Here is a 23,896-nt window from a genome sequence, read left to right on the forward strand (position 1 = left end):
ATGGGTCTACAGAATCAAACAAAAACCAAATGATGAGAAAATATACAAAGCAAGATTAGTAGCACAAGGCTATTTACAGGTGTATCCCGAAGATTACACAGATACATTTTCACCTAGTTAAAAATGAAAGTGTCAAAATTGCTTTAACCACAGCTATTGCCTTGAAGTTTACCAATTTGATGTTAAAACTGCTCATCTGAATGCTGATTTAAATGAAGAAATCTACGTGAAGAGCGCCCCTGGGTTCCAGGAACAAGAAGGTGATGTCTGGTACCTGCAAAAGAGTCTTTACGGATTGAAACAGTCCGCCCTCATGTGGCACCGCTGTCTCATTGACAAGCTAAATTCAATGGGCTTTATTAAGTCCGACTCTAATGAATGCGTGTTTACAAAGGGGCAAGGTAACGTTTATGAAATTATACTTGTTTATGTTGATGACATTGTTTACATTGGTCCTAACAAACATATGAGTGAAGTTTTTACAAAAGGTTTAGAAAGACATTTCACATTGAAAAGCTTAGGGCACATACATGATTATCTAGGAGTTCAGATTGAAAAAACTGAGAAGGGGTTTTGCCTTTCACAAGAGAACAAGATTGATCAACTTTTGCACAATTGTAACATGACTGACGCACATCCATGTCATTCTCCAATGCAAACTGATTTTTACAGGTTGACACAACAAGATTGTCCTCAATTTGAAGACCAAACACTTTATCGGTCAGTCATTGGGTCATTGTTATACATTAGCAATTGGACAAGACCCGGCATTTCACTTAGTGTGAATCTTTTGTCAAGGTACGTTGGCAAAGCAATACATTTCACTGGACATGCATAAAGAGACTGCTGAGATACATGAAGCACACGAAGAACATGAAGTTGTTCCTAGAGCTGAAACACGACAAGTTTCCTGAGTTAATTTGTTATGCAGATGCTGATTGGGCAGGTGATAAAGAAACACGAAAAAGTACTTCTGGTTATATAATGTTTTTGAATGGTTGTCCAATTTATTGGAAAGTTAGAAAGCAGAATTTTATTTCTTGTTCTTCCACTGAAGCTGAATATGCTTGTGTTTCTGATTGTTGTAATGCATTAACCTGTGTTTCTGCTCTCATTGACAGTATTTGGGGCAATCCCATGAAACCAATTGTTATTATGGAGGACAATGTTTCAGTTACGTTCATATCTGAAACTGAATATGTTGGATCGCGTTCACGGCACATCGACATAAGATATAAGAATGCAAGAGAATACTCTGTAAATTTCATCAATTTCTTTTATTAATTCCTGTGGGTCCATCTGTAAAATCTCATCTATTATCTCCGCCATTTTTGAACCCAAGTTTTCATCCTTTTTTTCATTTACATTTTGGAACATCAACCCATGTGAGGCTCATTGTAATTCTAAATTAGCAATAGCTTCGTCAAAGCCTCGATTTATCACATTACTGTAATCCTCAAATTCGTCCATTCTCTGTTCTGTTTTCTCCATTTTATCTTCGACCTTTTTCATCCATTGTTCATTTTCTTTTAAAGTTTGTTGCATCACTTCAATTTTCCCATCCATTGCTTGCACGCTCCCCTTCACATTCCCTAGCTCAACCTTCAGATCACTCATTTCTGCTTTTATGTCTTCATAATGTTTTTTAGCTTCTTCGCGGGCATCATCTCTGTTAGCGTCCATTGAGATCTGAAATAGGGCCAAGGAGTCCTGAATGGTCTGCAAAGTTGGCTGCATCAGTCTTTTCCTTTTCCTTTTCTTTCTCCTTGCCCAACATACTTGTTATTGTTCTTTGTGGTAGAGGAGATGGCGATGGTGAAGGAGACCCTTGTGGAGTAGCGGATGGAGTTGTGGTCTGTTTTTTAGAGGTTTTTATAATAGTGGATGTAGTGGACATCTTAGGTGTTTTTCTGGATCTTCTAAAACCTATAAAATTTAACTGCTTCCAAAATGGCATCAATTTAACAAATTTACAGAATCAAAGAAAAGGAAAGAGAGAGAAAGAAAGAGAAAGAAAAGATAAGAAAAAAAAAGAAAGTTGCTATTGTTTTATAATATTATACAATCAATTATTTATAATCTTAATTGTTTAACTTAATATATGTATTAATAAGTAAAATAAAAATACTTGATATATTTAAAAATCAAATAGAATTCCAAATTATAATTAAAAAAGGAAGAATTAAGTTAAGAAATATCAATTATTCAATTTTTCAAAATTAAGAAAAAATCTAATAAGATTTTGTATTATATATCTTTAAGAAAAGAAGAGAAAAATAAAAGAGTTAAAGAAGATAAAGAAATATATCGACAGTGCTTAAAGTAACTTGTATAAGTAAAACAATGTTTCCAAATATAAACAACTTAATTTTCAATATAAAGATACTAAACAGTAATGTCTAAGCACTAACAGTTAATATAATAATTATTAATGAAAGAAGAATGAAAAAAAATGAGGGAGTTTCCAAGTATGTCAGATAATTAAACAATATGGGAATAAAAATTAATAAAAAAAGGATTCAATGTTTAAACATTAACTCAACTCATTTAAAGATAAAAAAGAAACTAATTGAATTCATACAATCATTTATAAGTCTGTTTTAGCCAACCACTTATTTATACTGTAAGGAAAGAGAGAGAAAAAGAGAGAGAGAGAAAAAGGAAAAGAATTAATATCAAACTGGGTCTGGGAGAAGAGGGCAGGGGTTTACCAAGGAAGAGGGGGGTGAAACAAGTTAACTTCCGGATGGCAGCCAAGTCGCACTGGGAGGCTGGAGACGGAGCTCCGTCCCCAGTCCTCCGTTTTGCCCTGGCTCATGAACTATCAGAAACTTACATCTTGAAGGATGACAAAATCCTTGCTACGGGTATCCCTATCAGAGGTGTTTATTACTTAAAGCCAAAACCTCCTCCAAAGGGTGATGTAAGTATAAAAGTTCCAAAGGGTGAAGGCACAGGTCCAGAGAGAAAACCTGTTGCCACTAGAGCTGCAAAGGCTCATAAAGCCAATGAAGTCCAAGAGGTTCCTAATGCTGTTTCAAATGTTAAACCTGTATTAACAAACAAATCTTTTCATTCCAGGTGTATTCATAGATGGCACCGTCGCTTGGGCCATGCATCTTATCCGGTTTTAGCAAAGATGCCTGAGTTTGTGAATGGTTTTAAAATTGATAGTGATTGCAAGGTTCATCTTGATTGTAAGGTTTGCAATACAGCCAAATCAAAGGCAGCTCCGGTTACCAAGCATGCCCTACACTTGTCTACACGCATTTTTGAATTGGTCCACACCGACATTGTCGGTCCATTTCGGCCTACTAAAGGTAACTGTAAGTATTTCTTGACTATTGTTGATAGTTATTCTAGATATGGTTTTGTGTTTCTAATGAAACAAAAATCTGAGGCTTTTCAGTTCTTTAAAGACTTTGGTGCAGAGGTACTTACACAATGCGATGTCTGGATCAAAATAATTCAAAGTGATCGTGGTGGAGAATTCATGTCCCAGCAGTTCCAAGGATGGATGAAAAGAAATGGAATCCATCAACAAACATCAGCACCTTCATCTCTGGCTCTAAACGGTATTGCAGAAAGGAGACAGGGAATCCTACAGACTATGTTTCGTTGTCTTCTATAGGATGCTGACATGGACAATTTATACTGGGGTGAAGCACTAAGGTATGCTAATTACATTGTTAACAGAACCTGGAGTAGCGTTATACAAGAGACTCCTTATTACTTGCTTCATGCAAAGAAGCCTGATGTTCAAAACATCCACATTTTTGGCTCTTATGCCATTGTTAACATTCCACTTGACCAAAGAAGAAAGGGAGGTCCAGTGTCACAGAGAATGAGATTCATCGGCTTTGATGAAAGCTCTAAGTACTACAAATTTGCTGACACTTACCATAGAGCTGTTGTTTCTAATTCAGCTAAATTTGAGGAAGATACTAATTGGTCCAGAATACATAGTAATGATACTTCAGTTTATTTTCCTAAGGATGATGTTCAAGGTGCAGCGAAACCTGACTCTCAGGCAGCTGTTCCAGATGACTCAGATGTTCCAGATGATGGACAGTCTTCAACAGTCGCAGATGATGTTCCTGATGATGCAATTGGAGACGGAGATGATCATGATGAAGGATGGACCAAGGTTCCAAGGCGTTCACAAAGAACCACCAAAGGAACTCCTCCAAAGAGATATCAACAGCAAGTATTACAAAAACCTTTTCCTTTCTTATGTAACAATGTTACACTTCCTCCTGAGAATTTTTCTCAAATAAGACATTTACCTGAATCTGAACAAGAGAAATGGTATGAGGCTATGGAACATGAACTGAACTGTTTAAAGAAACTTAAGGTATTCCAACAAGTTGAGCCTCCAACAAACAAGAAGATTATTGGCACACGTTGGGTGTATAAGGTCAAACAAAAGCCAAATGATGAAAAGCTATACAAAGCAAGACTAGTAGCACAGGGGTACTCACAGGTGTATCCTGAAGACTACACTGATACCTTTTCACCCACTGTTAGAAATGAAAGTCTCAAAATTGCCCTAACTACCGCTATTGCTTTGAACTTAGAAGTTTTTCAGTTCGACGTCGAGACTGCCTGATCCAAATGAAGAGATCTACGTCAAGAGTTCCAGGACCGAGAAGGGGATGTCTGGTACCTGCAGAAAAGTCTCTATGGTTTGAAACAGTCTGCTCTCATGTGGTATCGATGCCTCATAGAGAAACTAAATTCGATGGGCTTTATTAAGTCTATCTCTGATGAATGCGTGTTTACAAAAGGGCAAGGTAAAGTTCATGAAATTATTCTTGTTTATGTTGATGATAATGTTTACATTGGTCTTAACAAACGCATGAGTGAAACTTTTGCCAAGGGTCTAGAAAAACATTTCACTTTAAAAAGCCTAGGGCATATTAATCTAGGTGTTCAGATTGAGAAAACTGAGAAGGGGTTCTCTCTTTCACAAGAAAGTAAGGTTGACCAATTTTTGCATAACTGTAACATGTCTGATGTGCATACTTGTCGTTCTCCTATGCAAACTGATTTTTACAGGTTAACTCAACAAGAATACCCTCCATTTGAAGACCAAACGCTGTATCGTTCAGTAATTGGGTCATTACTATATATCAGCAGTTGGACAAGACCCGACATTTCACTGAGTGTGAATCTTTTGTCACGGTATGTTGGCAAAGCAACTACGTTCCATTGGTCATGCATAAAGAGACTGCTGAGATACATGAAACTTACAAAGGACATAAAGTTGTTCCTAGAGCCGAAACATGATAAGTATCCTGAAGTGATTTGCTACGCAGATGCTGACTGGGCAGGTGATGTAGAAACACGAAAAAGTACTTCTGGTTACATAATGTTTTTGAATGGTTGTCCAATTTATTGGAAAGTTAGAAAACAGAAGTTTATTTCTTGCTCTTCAACTGAAGCTGAATATGCATATGCTTCTGATTGCTGTAATGCTTTAAAGATTAGATTAGATTAGATATATTGGATTTATATGCCGCCTCTCTCCGCAAATTCGGGGCGGCTCACAACCAGTGTTCCCGCTAATTTTTTGGGGGGGTGGGCGGAAAAGTATAGTGTCTGAACAGCAGTCCTTTCAGGACTGGGCGGCACAGAAATAATAAATAAATAAACAAACAAACAGACAAACAAATAAAAAACCCACCCTGTTTTGCCTCAGAGAATTTCAAAATAAAATACTGTACTGTGTGTCTATAACAGTGAGCTCATAATAGGGCAACTCTATCAATATCAAAATGCCACTTAATTAGTTGAGCTAGTTTCAAACTAGATTTTGATTTTCTTTCTCTCTTCCTTACTCCCATTCTTTTTCTTTCTCTTTTCCTTCCTCTCTTTTTTCTATCTGTTTCTCTCTCTTCCTCTCTTCCTCTCTCTCTCCTTCCCTCTCACTCTTTCCCTCTCGGCTTCTGGGCAGGTTTGAAAAACTCTGAGTTGATGATGATTTTTAAGTGAGCCATTGCTCACTGCTCAGCTTAGAGGGAACTATGCTCACAACAATAATAAAAACAGTACATAGTAACAAATCCAATGCCCACCAATCTAATTACAATTTTAAATTTAAAAATTCATAAAACAATCCCAATATATATAAAAAACAGGCACACAGTCAATCGATCAAATGGCAAAACAACATGGGCAAGGGGGAGATGTTTTAGTTCCCCCATGCCTGACGACAGAGGTGGGTTTTAAGAAGTTTACAAAAGGCAGGGAGGGTGGGGGCAATCCTAATCTCAGGGGGGAGCTGGTTCCAGAGTGTCGGAGCCCCCACAGAGAAGGCTCTTCCCCTGGGTCCCGCCTTTGTTTCTGCTCTTATTAATAGTATTTGGGAAAGTCCCATGAAACCAATTGTTATCATGGAAGATAATGTTTCAGTTACATTCATAGCTGAAGCTGAATATGTTGGAGCTCGTTCACGGCACATTGACATAAGGTATAGAAATACCAGAGAAAGTGTGAAAGAAGGATTCGTGAAAATACAGTATGTGCCTACTACTGAACAGATTGCTGACCTGCTGAATAAGCCATTGCCAGCTGACCAACACGAATGCCTATCCAAGAAAATGTGCCTTATGTGAACCAATGTCCCTGATGACTGCCAAAGAAGGGGTGTCACGCTGTGTATTGACAGCCCCCAGAGACATTCAGAGACATTCAGTAATTAAATAGTTAACTCATTTATCTTAATTTAGCTTCCCCCATTTATGATGTAAATCCTGTCTAGTCACTTCCTCTCTGTTCTGGGGAAGGAGATCTCCATCTTGAAGAAAAATGTTCTAACCATGTAGACGTGTTTCAGAGCCTGTGATCAGGCACATTTGATTTTATACTTTTGTACTAATAAAAGTAACTTCGTTTTGAAGCTTTTCTCTCATCTTATTCATCGACCTCCGCAATTAGTTTCATTTCAGCTCACGCGGGCTGTGATTGATGATTCTAATCGCGCCACGGAGGTGGGGTTTCCCAGAGAGGGGACCCTTCGGCTGGCAACCAAAGTCCGGAGGTGGGTTTTCCCAGCGAGGGGAGCTTAAGGGGAATCCCAGCAGTGCAAAAACGGGTGCTTCGCTGTCAACGGAAGTCCGGAGGTGGGGTTTCCCAGTGAGGGGAGCCTTCGGCTGGCAACAGAAGTGCGGAGGCGGGGCATCCCGGCAGCGGCGGCTTGGGTTTGTAAGGTGAAAATAGTTCAGAAGAAGAGGCAAAAAAATCTTAAACACCGGGTTCATATTGCGAAAAGTTCATTAGATGAGGCGTTCGTAAGACGAGGTACCACTGTAGTTTTAAACTTCTATGGAATTTATATTTTAGTATGTTCTACATTATAGAGCTGATAACAAAATACACTAATTATAATACAACAGAGCATTGCTACAATTAAGAAAATAAATGTTATGGAATTAAGAATATACATTCTTGGGGTTTGTACATACATACACGTACACATATACCTGCACCACAGCTTTTATTATTTTTATTGTGCTCATTACTGCAGTTTACAAAACCACTTACTTTGGACTAAAAGACAGAAAAACCACAATCTTCTGATAAGGCTGTAGCGTTCCTTCATTAGGAATGCAAGTAATCAAAGTTGAAACATCTGTTCTTTGATTTCCAGGATAATCTTTCAAAGCAGCATTTGAACTCTGCTTAATATCTGTGCCCTTTAAGAAAACATAAAATGAAAATGTTAACAATTAAGTACTACATGTATTTACATGGATGTTTCACATATATAAGGTCGATAAACACAATATAAGAGAGTTATAAAAATGTGAACAAAACTTGCCTCTAAGCCTAGACCCACTAACCTTTCCTTTAAAATAGGGGTGTCAAACTCAAGGCCCATGGGCCGATGTGGTCGGATCCAGCTACACGGCCATCCTGGAAACTAAGGGGCTGGCCTGCATCATTTCAGCCTGGCCCACGACATCTGGGTAGGAACACAGTGCAGAAGAGCTACCAGTCACATGAGCACTTGCTGGGATGTGTGGACTGGGGCAGTGCACACAGTAGGCATTGGGCCAATGTCGCCTCACCCAGCCCACCCCATCTTGGTGTGGATGCCAACAGATTTCAGATAGGTGCCATGGCTGCACCAGCATCTCCAGCTTTTCAGGAGTGTGTGTGCATGTGCGCATGCACTCACATAGGAGGGAGCTGTCTGGCAGCAGGGGCTCCACAGCTGGCCCTCCAAGAAACATGTGTGGCAGTGGGAGCACCAGCATCTATAGCAGGCAGTCAGGAGGAGGCACATGATGCAGACCACCAGACGTGGACCACCTGCATCCAGCAGACCAGACCACATTCCTCTCCCATGCCTCTACTTCTAGCTACTGTTGCTGCTGCAGATAAAGACAAGGTTAGGCAAGAAGTGGGACAGTTTGCTACCAGATACCATCAGCCTGCCTAATTTGTCCCACCTGTTTTTGCTTGTGGGTGGAGAGCAGGTTGCCACTTGGCATCTCCTCAGCCCCCTCTGCCCTTGGCCCACACATGGAGTGGTTCTCCTCATGCATCCGATACACCTCAGCAGCACTGTGGGCTACCACCACCAAGGCTACCAGCAACTCACGTAGGTCCAGCAGGCTTAGGCTGTTGCTGTTGCTGCCTGGAACACAAGGCCTACCCAGCACGAAGGATGTGAAGCAGCCAGCTAGAAAGTCCAGGTAGAGGCAATAGAGCATGCTCAGGCACAGCAGGAAAAAGGTGGCCACTGTGAGCAGGAAAAGCCAGATCCCCATCAGTGCCACAGCTCCCCAGACCCAACCGGAATTGCATGCCTCCTCCCAATCTCTACTGGACCTAAGTGGCCATGGCACTGATGGGGATCCGGCTTTCCCCACTCATGGTGGCCATCTTTTGCCTACTTGACCTAGGCATGCCACCTCTACTCAATCTTTTTAGCTAACCGCTTTACCTCTTTTGGGCTGGGCAGGTCTGCTGAGTGGAAGCAGAGTTGCAACCAAGAAGCTGTAGGGGGTAGAGACCCCCCCCCCAATGATGTGCCTCCTTCAACAGGGCTGCTTCATGGGGAGAGTCAAGCCCTGCCCTGCCCTACCTTACGATGCACTTTCGGGGCACTGCCCAGCCAATGCAGTTGTCAGGTCCAAAGTAATTATGTGAAGTCAAAGGGTGGCCTGACAGAGTTTGCTAGTGATAGAGGAACGGGGGGGGGGGGGGGAATGAGAGAGAGAGATATATGCTACCACACATTCCTTTCTGCAGATGCATAGTAATGAACACAGGAAGGAATCAGGAATCCTGCATAGGATTGGTCTTCATGACTGCACTTGTGGGTGTGGAGATGTGATATGGGGTTTTGACTCGGATGTAATGTAAGGGACTCAGAGTCGGAATGATCCAAGTTGAATTCAGACATGGCTGTTAATAAATCGTACCCTGAGAGAAGCACAGGCATGGAAATGATTTATTTCTCAGAATGCTATTTGGTTCGCTAACATCAATTCCAACTCTTCCCAATCCGAAGAATGGAATAGCGGGAGTTAATCAAGAATCTGGGGGTGGAAGGGCTTGAATTCCTACCCCACTCTGCAGTAGGAGCCAGACAGCATTCAACATTACGAAGGTAAAGAGGGAAGGAACAGGCTTGGGGCTGAGATGAACAAGCCAGAAACAATCTATCTTCCTGAGTGGGGGTGGCTGAGATGCCCATGGGTTTCTGAAGATCCCCTTCCCCATTGCCCCCTGAAGTTACCTCAATACATGGCAACAATGAATAATGTAGCCTTCCCTTCCACCCCAGTCACTGACTCCTTAAGTGAATTGCAAGATAGAGGCAAGCCGCTGTTATATCAAAGGGATTCCTTTGTGGGGGAATTTCAAAACCTGCTCAGCCACCCTTCTCCTGCTCCTCTGATTGCAAATGGCAGACTGCTTCCTAAATTGCATAATGAGATGGCTCCTGAGCCCAATAGTGTAGCAAAACAGTTAGAAGCTGAGACTCTGATTTTCCAATTGAAACAGGCAGGCAAGCCTGTGAAGAATTTTATGGAAGAATTTCAAATGATTGCCTATAACCTGAAAGGGTGGCCAAAAAACTGTTTGGTCCATATTTTCAAAAGTGCCCTTGATCCAAAGTTGAGATAGGCATGTGAACTGCAGGCAGCTGAGCCATTCAGGACCGGTATACCATGGCAGTCGCTTTGAGTGATATAATTCTTGCTGAGAAGGGACCTCCCCCAGCCCATGCAACAAATGATCTTTTAAGAGGCTGCCTTTTCCCTTGTCAGCTGGGCTCCCTATGCTCAGGGGTTATGAGGGAACAAATTGCTACAGATGTGACCAGACTGGCCATAAGGGGACAGACTGTTTGACGCCCCTCTCTCCCCCAAAACCTGAGTCATGCCCGGTAGCAGAAAGAGGATCTGAAGAAGCCCCTCTGCAGGGTCTCTGGGTCTTTCAAACTACACAGCTGGGCCCTCCTGAGGATTTTGCTAAATGAGAAAACCCTATTCCTTCAGGAACCGGCCCCGGTTGGAATGAGGAGCCCGGTAGAGAGGACAACCCAATGGTGAGTGAGCCCATCCATCTGTTCATCATTAAAGCAAGGATTAAAGTAATGACCATAGGGGAGGAGGAAGAAATACGGGCTCTGATAGATACAGGATGCTCGAGATGCCTTATTATTCATTCATTCATTCATTCATTCATTCATTCATTCATTCATTCAATTTTTATGCCGTCCTTCTCCTCAGACTCAGGGCGGCTTACAACATGTTAGCAATAGCACTTTTTAAAAGAGCCAGCATATTGCCCCCACAATCCGGGTCCTCATTAGCAAAACCATAGTGGAGAGGTTAAACATCCAGACTGTTCTGGTTTCTGGTAGAAGTTTAGTAATTACAAATAACTCTCATTAAATGCATCATTTCATGAATAAAGCAACTCCTTTTATTTCTCTGCTCTCTTGTACTTCAACACATTCCAGACATCAATCGGTCCGTTATCTCTCTTCTAGCCGCATTTCTCACATTCCTTTTCCTGCTTCACTTAGACAACATTTATTTCCTAAATACATAGCCTTAAAAAAGACAGCAGCACTGACTAAATACAATACAAAATACTTTGGCTTACTTTAGCGTGGTGAAAGCACCTCCATATTTCCTTTCATCAACGTTGAAACTCCACCCTTCTTCTCCACTAGCCCCCTGATGTGCCAATTACCTCACTACAATATTTAACCCATTCCTCTCCTTAATATCTTCTTCCATACCTTTGCTCTCTAAGTTTCTGAATTCTTCTGAATTTAGGATTGACCCAGCGAGCATCTGATTCTCCCTCACTAGATCCTGAACTCATAGCCCCATCCTGTGGTTGGCCTCCCACCTGTTCTACTACCTGTAACCCCAGGCCCCCCACTACTTCACAAACACTATCTGAATCCGAGTCCTCAATACCTTCATCATCCTCCAACTGATCAGGAGTATGTACACCATCCCCCTCCTCAGGGTCCCTCCCCTCCCCATGAGGAAAATCAGAGTGAGGTTTATCAGGGAAATGAACATGAAAATTAGCAATGAAATCAGGAACATCAATGTCATGAACATCCATCCAAACAGTGGAGTCAGGCCCTGCTCCGGACCATTCTACCTGGTATTGGAGACTGTCGTTAAGCCAACGAGAGTCTCGGATGCTAGTAATGTCCAAGCGTTGTAGTGGAATGTGAAGGGCAGCATCTGAATGGGAGGGAGCAGGACCGGCAGGGACCGGAAGTGGGGCTCGAAGTGGAGAGTCAGGGGAGACTGGCAGCAATAGGGAGCTATGGAAAACGGGATGCACCCGTATGGAAGAAGGTAGAGTCAAATGGTATGTGACATGATTGATGACCTTTTCAACAGGGAAAGGCCCAATAAAACATTGATCCAGCTTGCGGTGAGGTTCCGAAGAAAGGTATTTAGTAGAAAGCCAAACTTGATCACCAACAGTTAATGGGGGAGTGTCTCTGTGGGAACGGTCGGCAAAGCGTTTGTAGTCTTCTTTGGCTTGAGTTAAGGAACGTCAGACGAGTTGATGAATGGCACGTAACTCGTTGAGAAAATCACCAGCACGTGGAAACAGCAAATCAGCTGGAGTGAGCGGAAACAAACGGGGATGGAACCCGTAGGTGGCGCAGAACGGTGTGGTCTGCGTAGAGGTATGTTCAGAGTAATTAAAGGTGAACTCTGCTACAGAGAGATATTTGGACCAATCGTTTTCTCTGTCGTAAACAAAACAACGGAGGTATTGTTGCAGGATGCCAATAACTTTTTCGGGGGCCCCATCGGTTTGGGGGTGATGGGTAGATGCCGGAGAAATCCTAACTTGGAGAGTGGTCATGAGTTCTTTCCAGAACTGGGCGGTGAATTGTGGACAGCAATCGGAGATGATAGTATCGGGTAATCCATGGAGGCAGAAGATATTTTGGATAAATAGATGAGCTGTGATTTTGGCTGTAGGAATTCGACAACAAGGGATGAAATGAGCCATCTTGGTTAACATGTCCACTACTACAAATATAGCAGTGAACCCTTGGGAAACAGATAAGCAGGTGAGGAAGTCCATTGAAATGGTACCCCAGGGTCTTTCAGGTGTAGGTAAAGCTTGCAATAATCCCGGAGGGGATCCGGTGGCGGCTTTGGCTTGGTGACAACGGATACATGAGTTAATGTAGGTAATGACATAATGGCGGAGTCTGGGCCACCAAAAGGTACGAGAAATGAGGCGTAGGGTTTTGAAGAGGCCAAAATGTCCAGCGGCGGGATTATCGTGACATTGGTTGAGGATGAGACCTCAGAGTGGACCTGCGGGAACCTAGAGCAGGTCACGGTAGCGGAGCAAGTCGTCCACAACGGTCCATGGAGAATCAGGTTCTATATCTTGTTTCCTTTGGGTGACAGAGGGGTCCTGGCATTGTGCTTCCCAAATTCTTTCGCGAAGATCTACCGCAGTGTGGGTGGCTGCAATCGACGCTAGAGGCAGAATAGTACAAAGCGGCACAGGTTCGTGGTTGTTGGTGTATTCAGGTTTGCGAGAGAGTGCGTCGGCTTGTGTGTTGTCCCACTTAGAAATGTAGGTAATGCGGAAATCAAATCTGGCAAAGAAAAAGGCCCATCGGATTTGTCGCTGGCTTAGTTTCCTGGCAGTTTGGAGAAATTCCAAGTTTTTGTGGTCAGTTCTGACCTGTATTTGGTGACAAGCTCCTTCCAGGTGATGTCGCCATGTCTCAAAAGCAGTCTTGATGGCTAAAAGTTCCTTTTCCCAAATGGTATAGTTCTATTCGGGAGGTTTTAATTTCCTAGAATAATAGGCACAGGGAAATAAAGGTCCACCATCTAGGCATTGTTGGAGAAGTACAGCTCCTACTCCAACGTCGGAGGCATCGGCTTTGATGATAAATGGACGGTAGGGATCAAGGTACTGGAGAATAGGTTCTTGCATGAAAACTTTTTTGAGATTAAGAAAGGCTTGTTGTTCTTCGGTGCCCCATTGGAATGGAACATTTTTCTGAAGAAGGCGAGTGAGGGGAGCACTCAAGGTGGCAAAGTTAGGGATGAAGGTTCGGTAGTAGTTGACAAAACCAAGAAATCGTTGGACATCTTTGGCTCGAGCTGGTGGTTGCCATGTTTGCAAGGCGTCAAGTTTGTCGGTGTCCATGGCGATACCTTGAGGGGAAATGACATGGCCTAAGAAGTCGATGGCTGTTTGAAAAAATTGGCATTTTTCTAACTTTGCATACAGGTGGTGTTGTAGGAGGCGTTGGAGTACTTGTGGTAAGTGGTGTAGGTCTGCGGAGAGGGGCAGCATACAAATCCAATAAATAAAATAAATAAATAAATAAAATAAAATAAAGGTGAGTTTCTGGTGAAGGAGAATATATCAAAATGTCATCAATGTAGACAATCATGAAGTGGTCAATAAAGCCTGCACCTGAAACGCAGGTGTGGTGTTTGAGACAGGAGTGGACGGAGTGAGACGTCTTCTCTGAGTTATCATGTGTCCATCCTCTCCACAATACATGCATAGGCCTTCCGCTCGACGTTTGGCTCTCTCGGCATCACTCAGGCAAGGTCTGGCCGTACCGAGATCCATTGGTTCATCTCGAGCGATGATCGCTGGTTGGTTTCCTGTGTCTGATGGTATCTGGAAGGGACATCTTGGCACAGAGTTGAAACCGTTGTTTTGCAATCTTTGGCGTGGAGTTGGCACTGGTCTGGTTCTCTCTCTAAACCAGTTTTCATATCAGGCGGCATGGTCCTGGGCAGATGAGAATTTAGTTTCGATGGTCAAACAGGTCTCGTAGAGTTCATTTAACGTTTTGGGCGTTGGTTGGTGTGTCATCTCATGCACAATTCTGGGTTTCAGGCCATCTTGGAACAGTTCCATAAGGGCTTACTCATTCCAATTCAGGGGTGTGACTAATTTCCGGAAGTCGGAGATATACTCTGAGATGGTTTTACTGCTCATGTGCAATTTGCGTAACTGAGTGATAGCGTTTTGTACATGCATGGGGTCTTGAAATTCTTGTTCAAACCTCTGGCAAAATGCAGCATAATTTTAGAGGATTGGATCCTGGCCTGCTATAAAGGGCACTGCCCACTCAAATGCAGCACCTTTAGACAGGTTTATCATGAAAGAGACTTTCACAGCATCTCTAGCAAAGTCTTCAGGAGACGCGTTAAAAAAATTCTGGCATTCTTGTAGAAATATGTCCAGTTTATCTCTTGCCCCTGTAAAAACAGATGGCTTAGCTAAGTAAATCTTTGGCCTTGGTTGAATAATTATTTGTGGTTGCACGGGGGGGGTTGATTTTGTAATGCAATGATTTGCGCTTGTAAAGCAGTCACTGTTTGTGCTAAAAGTTGAACATCATTAGCTAAATTGGCCATCCTGAGCTGGCTGGTTGAATTTCTTAATTAATTCAAAGAGTAGGGTTCTGGTTTCTGGTAGAAGTTTAGTAATTACAAATAACTCTCATTAAATGCATCATTTCATGAATAAAGCAACTCCTTTTATTTCTCTGCTGTCTTGTACTTCAACACATTCCAGACATCAATCGGTCCGTTATCTCTCTTCTAGCCGCATTTCTCACATTCCTTTTCCTGCTTCACTTTGGCTTACTTTAGCGTGGTGAAAGCACCTCCATATTTCTTTTCATCAATGTTGAAACTCCACCCTTCTTCTCCACTAGCCCCCTGACGTGCCAATTACCTCACTACAATATTTAACCCATTCCTCTCCTTAATATCTTCTTCCAGACCTTTGCTCTCTACGTTTCTGAATTCTTCTGAATTTAGGATTGACCCAGCGAGCATCTGATTCTCCCTCACTAGATCCTGTGGTTGGCCTCCCACCTATTCTACTACCTGTAACCCCGGGCCCCCCACTACTTTATAAACACTATCTGAATCCGAGTTCTCAATATCTTCATCATCCTCCAACTGATCAGGAGTATGTACAACACAGACCAGGCCTTTAGCGAAACCCATCCAGTTCCACCAGGTGGACCGCTTTCTAGTGGGTGGAGTTCCTGCTACGCTCCTGACTGAGTTAGTGGAGCTGCGGATAGGCCGGCATTGTGAACTCTTGAGATTCATAGTTGCCCCCAAGATGTCGGAAACAATTACATAGGGTCTGGCCTGGATGTACAAATGGACTCCCACCTTTCTTTTGGAGGGTGGGCATCATAAGCTTTTCATCCCCTTGGGCTCTAACCCTTTTCTAGAGACTGACAGGGGAAAACCTCCCTGTAAGAAGCCAGATGGGTCTTTAGCAGCGGTTGCAATGAAGGAAGAAACACTTCCATATCTACTGAAGGTGCCCTTGGAATACAGAGACTTGGGAAAAGTTTTCAATGAGGAAGGTTGCAATGAACTGCCCCCTCACAGATCTACAGACTGTGCGATAGAATTTGAACCAGGGGCAACTCCTCCAAAACCTAGGATGTACGCAATGTCACCGAAAGAATTGGGAGAGCTGGGAAATTACATAGATACCAATTACATAGACACCAATTTAAAGAGGGGATTCATCCAGCCCGCAAATTCCAGGACAGCAGCCCCCGTTCTCTTTAAGGAGAAGGACGGAGGCGTTCGCTTAGTCGTAGACTACCGGAACCTAAATGCGGTGTGTGTGCAGAACACTTATCCCCTCCCCCTCATGAAGGACTTACTAAATCATCTAGCCAAGGAGAAGTACTTTACCAAGTCGGACTTAAGGGAGGCTTATTACCGCATCAGAATAAAAGAAGGGGATGAGTGGAAAATCGCTTTCAGCTGTCCACTAGGGAGTTTCCAATTTCGAATTTTGATGCCATTTGGTCTGAAAGGGCCCCCTGCCATGTTCATGCAGTACATAAATGAAGTTCTACATATCCACCTCTACAACAGGGTTCTTGTATACTTAGATGACATCCTTATCTACATCCAGAATCTCCCTGACCACGTCAAGTTGGTGAGGCAAGTCTTGAAGAAGCTTTTGTCTGCTAAGCTCTATGTGAAATTTTCCAAGTGCGAATTTCACCAGATGTCAGTAGACTATTTGGGATACCGCATATCTAGCGAAGGCATAGAGATAGACCCAACCAAGGTGAAGGCAGTGCTTGATTGGCACACACAAGCAACAATTACAAAGTTTCTTAGAATTTGCAAGTTTCTATCAGCATTCTAGCTTTCGCAGAAGTTGCCTTGCCCTTAACCGAGTTACTAAAGACTGGGTCAGCCCCTACTAAGCCCAGACTCTCTCAACCAATCAGGTGGACGATGAAATGCCAAAAGGCTTTCAAGAGGCTCCAGAGACTTTTTGCAAAGGAGCCCATCCTACAACATCCTGATCCCGAGTGGAAGTTTGTGATCCAGTCTGACGCCAGCGATGTGGCAATAGCTGCGGTGCTATTACAAGACAATGGAAGGGGACAGTTGCTACCTTGTGCATACCTTTCCAAGAAGCTGACTCCCACTGAGAGGAGGTGGGCTATTTGGGAGAAGGAAGCATTTGCTGTACGTGTAGCACTGGGGACATGGAGGCATTTTCTGGAAGGCGGAGCCATTCCTTTCGAAGTGTGTACTGACCATAAGAACCTTGAAACATTAAAGACCTCTCGGAGGCTTTCCCCTAAGCAAATACAATCAGCCCAATATTTCAGATGGTTCAATTTTACACTGAAACATCCCAGCTGGGAAGAACCTCATTGCTGACGCTCTGTCACGAAAACCACAGTACCATACCAAGAGAGAGGAAGAAGTACAGCCAATCATCCTATGTATTTCCCCGCATCCTGAAAGTAAGGAGAAAGCTGCACCTGTTCTCATCCAAGATTAGACCAGGAGACAGGTTCCACCAGAGTAGGGGGAATGGGAAAACAAATTGAAGCCAGCTTTGCCCACTGACCCGTGGTTCAACGATCATAAGGAAATCCTAACACTGAGGGAAGGGATGGCTTGGAAGGGAGCCAAGCTGTATGTGCCTGCCAGCCTGCGACTAGATATTCTCCAACAGAGTCATAACTCCAGACTAGGGTTCCTGAAAACATTGCATCTGGTGCGGAGACAGTTCTGGTGGCCCAGAATGAGAGTGGAAGTTGAAGATTATGTGAAAAGTTGTGCCACCTATGCCACCAGAAAGCATAGGCCTGGAAAACCCCTCAGATTGCTGCAGCAAGTACTCAACCCTACTAGGCCCTGGGAAGAAACAGCAATGGATTTCATAGTGGAGCTCCCCGAGAGCAAGGGAAACACTGTTCTTCAAACAAGCCCATTTCATCACATGTTTGGGGCTATCCACAGCCAGACACTTGGCTAATGTTGTGGTTAGCTCTGGCCCAGCTCCTGCCCCAAGGAATGTGGAGGTGGATGTGGGGGAAACATCCACATGCCACAGGCCTGTTTTGCTCCCGATAGAATCTGCCAACAAAATCTCCTCTGATGAAGGAAGCGTGAGTGACAAGGAAGAGGGAAGTTTGGCAGACAGCTCAGGAGGAGATCAATCATCCTTATCATCCCTGGATTCTGAACAAGAACTTATGACGGACCCACGCATGCATAGAGTGATGCATAGGAGAGAACAAATGAAGGATTATTACAGGAGATAAGTGAGGCTACCTGTGGTTGGGTGGGGCTGCTATAATTAGTGCTATAGATAAAAAGAGCAGCGTGCTGGTTTAGCCTCGTGGAAGTTTATCTGATTCATAGTTTCGTCAAGATCGTGGTTTGCTGTTTCCTTGTTCAAGACTGTGTGTGGAATTTCTGGACTTTGGAATTGGTCTCAATTTCCCAGTTACTGGGTAAGAAATTGTATTGCATTTAACCTGTGCCTTATGTGTACCAGAAAATCCCTTTGACATTTAAAAAGGGAGTTGTTTCTGCTTTTCTGTTGATAAAGACCTTTTGTTTTCCTTCTATCGTGTGGTGTGTGTCTGTTTGGACTAAGTACCCTGTAATTACGGGCAGTTGGGACATGCCGGCAGAACAGAATAAACTTCCACACACCCCCAGACAAACACTGTTCCAGAGTGAAGTATTTTGGATTGTTTGCTTCTCTTTTTTCCGGCATTTATCTAATCATGGCTGCTGGTATGGCAGAAATGCAAGCAGTCTTCGATGCTTTGAGGTTAATGCAGACAGTGCTGCAGTTGCAAGAACCAGGTGGCTATATTATCTCAGCAGCCTGTCATTCCACAGGTGCAACCAGCAGCTCCTGCCCCACAGCCACTACCAAGGAGGAAATGCTTTGTGGCTCTGCCTGAAAAATTCTGGGTCGATAGACAAATGTTTGCAGCTTTCCTCAGTCAAGTGCAGTTGTTTATTAATGCACAATGCCCTATTTTCCAAGAGATGCTGAGAAGGTGGCATTCCTCTGCAGTTTGTTGGCCGTCCCGGCTGCTTCCTGGGTGTCTCCATTTCTGGACAGAGATGATCCGATACTGGAGGATTATACCGCCTTTTGCGCCCACTTGCGATGGCAGTTTTCGGATCCAATGCGGTGAGGGCGTAGACAAAGCTGAAACAAGGTTCACACCCATTAGTGGAATATTTAAGTGACTTTCGTGGACAGGTGCAGTGGAATGAGGCCGCCTTCATGGAGGCATTTCAGAATGGCTGGTCAGAGACTGTGCTTGATGAACTGGTGCACGAGGCCCTGACGGGCACCCTGGATGAGCTGGAGCAGCATTGTTTGGCCATTGAGGCTCGGCTGCTGGCTCGAGGTGCGCCGGGCTAGGTGGTCCTCCCCATGTTTCGGGCATCACGCCAGTACCTGCTCTATGGTGGGGGGCGTCCGCTATGCCCACACCGACCCCGGTTCCTGTACCCCGTAGCTTTCTGCCTGTCCCATCTTGTCTGGTGGATTGTGCCCCTGCCAGGGAGCCCATGAAGGTAACTTCGTGCGATCCTGTGTGTCCCTGGAGGAGAGAGTGCAGCAACGTGCGACAGGCCGGTGCTTCTATTGCGCGGGGGGAAGGTCATTTCTTGAAAGCCTGTCCTTGCAAACGAAGGAGCACGGTTGCTGCCACGGTTTTGAATCCTCCCGGTCCTCCTGTTGCCACGCCGACTCTTGCAGGACAGCTCCCAGTCATCAACTCATGTTCCCATCATAGTTCCGGATTCCTGGATGTCTGTCCCCATGCCCCTGGTTTCCCTGCCGGATGTGCAATCGGGAAACGAGGGCAGCCCAGCTTGGCGGCAACGCTAGGTCGGGCTGGCATTTCATCAGTTAAGGATTCTTCGGATAATGACCCCGGAATGTACCGTCACCTCACAATTAATGTCAAACTCCTGGTGGATCGGCGTACTCAATCGATTTCTGCTCTTGCCCTCGTGGATTCGGGGGCCACCACGAATTTCCTGGATGAGGAGTTTGCACAGAGACATTTGTTGCCCTCGTGTCCTGTGAACCCTCTGTTGACTGTAGAAAACATTGATGGGCGGGTGTTGTTGTCTGGGCCCATCCGTTTTCAGACCTTGCCGGTGCGGAATAGCATTGGGACTCATGAGGAGGCTTTACAATTTTATGTCACACGGAGCCTCCATTTCCCTCTTGTCTTTGGGTTGTCATGGTTAAGGGCTCACAATCCTCAGGTCGTGTGGTCGCAGAACATCGTCATGTTTTCCAGTTTACAATGTGTAGGCCATCATCATCATGTTTGTGCATCGCAAGGGCCCGTTATCCCCGCAGCAGTGTTACCAGAGGGCCTCACTGAGTTTGCGGATGTCTTTAATGAAAAAGAGGCTAAACGCATGCTGCCGCATCGCCCTTATGATTGTGCCATAGAACCATTACTCGATGCCAAGTTGCTGGCTGGTTGTTTGTACTCTATGTTGGAACCTGAATTAGTGGCCCTCAAGGACTTAATAGATAAAAATCTGGCCAAAGGGTTCATCAGGCCATCGACCTCCCCGTTATCAGCGCCCGTTTTGTTTGTTAAAAAAAAGGCTGGGACTTACGTCTGTGTTGTGACTAACAGCGCCTGAACGCCATTACGGTGTGCAATCACTATCCCTTGCCACTGATTCTGGAATTAATGGAACATTTACAAGCTGCCACTGTTTTTTCCAAGATAGACCTATGCAGCGCTTATAATTTGGTTCGTATAAAGCCGGGGGATGAGTGGAAAACAGCGTTTGGCACCTGATATGGGCATTTTGAGTATTCAGTGATGCCTTTCGGCCTCACAAATGCCCCGGCTGTTTTCCAGCATTTGATGAACGATATATTCAGGGACATGTTAGACCATTTTGTGATCATATATCTGGATGACATTTTAGTGTACTCCCCCTCCAAGTCTAGTCATTTGGGACATTTGCGCCGGGTTCTGCTCCGGTTGAGAGAGCATCGTTTATATGCTAAGCTGGAGAAGTGTCCGTTTCTGCAGACCCCCATAGAATTTTTAGGTCATGTCATTTCTCCAGGGGGAAGAGCCATGGACCCGGGCAAGGTGTCAGCACTAAAGACCTGGCAACCCCCAAGGAGAGTCAAGGATGTGCACAGGTTGTTGGGGTTTGCAAACTACTATCACACATTTATACCAGGGTTTGCCCAGTTGACCCACCTCTCACCCAGTTGTTGCAAAAACAGGTCTCGTTTCATTGGGGTGAGGAGGAGAAGCAGGCTTTTGTAGCTCTTAAGGACACTTTCATGAAAGAGCCCTTATTGCAGCATCCAGATCCGTGTCGGCCGTTTGTCATTGGGATCGACGCCTCTGATGTTGCTGTCGGTGCTGTACTTCTACAGGCCCATTCCGAAGGTGGCACCTTGTTTCCGTGTGCCTACCACTCCAGAAAACTCACGCCCTCAGAAAGAAACTACATGATCTGGGAAAAGGAACTTTTGGCAGTTAAGTCGGCATTCGAGATGTGAAGACATCATCTCGAAGGCGCCCGGCATCAGGTACAGGTCAGGACCGATCATAAAAATTTGGAGTATTTGCAAACAGCCTGAAAGTTGAACCAACAACAGATACGTTGGTCGTTTGTTTTCGCAAGGTTCAACTTTTGGATCCGGTACATATTTTCCAGAATCCCAGAGCGGATGCTTTGTCTAGGAAACCAGAGTTTCTGCATCCAAAAGAGCCAGCCCTGTTATACACAATCTTGCCAGCGGGCGGTTGGGACACGCCGGCAGAACAGCTAAGTTATTCTTAAAACACATTTACAGATTGCATGGAGTCCCCTGCAGAATCATATCAGATTGGGGGGTCCAATTCACAGCCAGATTCTGGAGAGAATTCGTCCACACCATTGGTTCCACCCAAGGACTCAATTCTGCATTCCACCCTTCCACAAATGGAGCAGCAGAAAGAGTTAATGCCCTAGTGGAACAGTACCTTAGATGTTATGTGAGTTACCAGCAGAACAATCGGGCTGAATTGCTGCCTTTTGCAGAAGTAGCGTACAATAATTCTATACACAGCAGCACAGGACTAACCCCTTTCCAGGTTACCAGTGGTCAAGATTTCATTCCCATGCCGGAACTAAAAAAAAAAGCAGAAATACTAAAATGAAACCAGCATGGCTAAACAAGGACCTTGCAGACAACGTAAAAGAAAAAAAAGTCAAGTGCAACAAATGGAAAGAAGCCAGAACCTGCAAGAAAAACATAAGAACAGCAAAAGCTCAATACGAACAGCACCTCGCAACGAAAATTAATGACAAAAAAAAAAGCTTCTTCCACCACATAAACAACAAGAAAAAAATCAAGGAAACAGTCACCATACTAAAAAACAAAGATGGTAATGAAATCACCGACAACAGAGACAAAGCACAGCTGCTCAATACCTACTTTACATCAGTCTTCACACATAAAGGAACCGGCAACCAACCAACCTACAACCTAACTGCAAATAACAGCCCTGGAACCGAACTCAACACAGACAAAGCTACCATCAGGGACTACTTGAGGGAGCTTAACGAGTACAAATCACTGGGACCCGACGGACTCCACCCCAGAGTCCTAAAAGAACTGGCAGACACCATAGCGGAACCTCTTCTCCTCATCTACCAAAAATCTTGGGCCACTGGAGACCTACCAGAAGACTGGAAATGAGCGGACGTAGTTCCCATCCACAAAAAGGGGAAAAAGTCAGATCCAAACAACCACAGACCTATTAGCCTGACTTCAATACCTGGAAAAATACTGGAGAAAATAATAAAAAAAAACCAGCTTTGCCACTACCTGGAAACGAACAAGATAATATCCAACAGCCAACAGGGGTTTGTCAGAAACAAATCATGTCAAACCAATCTCATATCCATTTTCAACACCATAACCAAATCAGTAGACCAGCGCAATATGGTGGACCTCATATACTTAGACTTCAGCAAAGCTTTCGACAAAGTCGACCACCATCTCCTAATCAACAAATTAGAAAAATGCGGAGTAGACTACAACACATGCAGATGCATCAATAGCTGGCTGACCAACCGCACCCAACGAGTTGTCCTCAGTGGTTCCAAATCCACATGGAAGAACGTAGGCAGTGGGGTACCACCGGGTTCAGTCCTGGGCCCTGTGCTCTTCAACATTTTCATCAACGACTTGGACAAGGGAATAGAAGGGCAACTGATGAAATTTGCAGATGACACCAAGCTGGCGGGGGTAGCCAATACCCTAGAAGACAGGCTCAAATTACAGAAAGACCTTGACAGACTAACACAGTGGGCCCATACCAACAAAATGATGTTTAACATCGACAAGAGCAAAGTCCTTCACCTAGGCAGAAAAAACCCTGGACACACATAAAACCTGGGAAAAACCCCTTAGCAGTAGCGACTGGGAAAGAGACCTCGGAGTCTTGGTGGACAACCAACTAAGCATGAGCCAACAATGTACAGCAGCAGCTAAAAAAGCCAACACAATCCTAAGCAGCATCAACAGGGGAATACACTCCAAGACCAGGGAAGTCTTAATACCACTCTAAACCAAGACTTACGAAGAGAGACTGAGGGAACTGGGCATGGATAGCCTAGAGAAAAGGAGGGCCAGAGGGGACATGATAGCAGTCTACAAGTATGCGAGGGGATGTTTATTTATTGTTAGAGTTGAAAGGGACCATGAAGGCCATTGAGTTCAACACCCTGCCCAAGCAGGAACCCTATAGTACACCAGTCAAGTGGCAGTTCAATCGTCTCTTAAAAATGTCCAGAGTGTTGGAATTCACAACATCTGCTGGTAGGTTGTTCCATTGGTTGATCGCTCTGACCGTCAGGAAGTTCCTCCTTATCTCCATGTTGAATCTCTCCTTGGTCAGCTTCCAGCCATTGTTCCTCGTCCGGCCCTCTGGTGCCCTGAAGAATAAAGTGATCCCCTCCTCTCTGTGACATCCCTTCGTATACTTGTAGATTGCTATCATGTCCGCTCTGGCCCTCCTTTT

At 44.3% G+C, this 23,896-nt stretch overlaps 1 protein-coding gene across 2 annotated transcripts in view; it reads right to left on the bottom strand.

Moving 5' to 3' along the window:
• The window catches only part of LOC139155676 (cilia- and flagella-associated protein 47-like), a 302,888-nt gene that overhangs the window by 253,123 nt on the left and 25,869 nt on the right, over window positions 1-23,896 (bottom strand). For both annotated transcript variants that reach the window (XM_070730919.1, XM_070730918.1), the window contains exon 5: window positions 7,546-7,697. In XM_070730919.1, the coding sequence (XP_070587020.1) occupies window positions 7,546-7,697 (152 nt within the window). The remainder of the gene's footprint in view (window positions 1-7,545; window positions 7,698-23,896) is intronic.

The sequence above is a fragment of the Erythrolamprus reginae genome, unplaced genomic scaffold (genome assembly GCF_031021105.1).
Source record: "Erythrolamprus reginae isolate rEryReg1 unplaced genomic scaffold, rEryReg1.hap1 H_44, whole genome shotgun sequence".
NCBI lineage: Eukaryota > Metazoa > Chordata > Lepidosauria > Squamata > Dipsadidae > Erythrolamprus > Erythrolamprus reginae.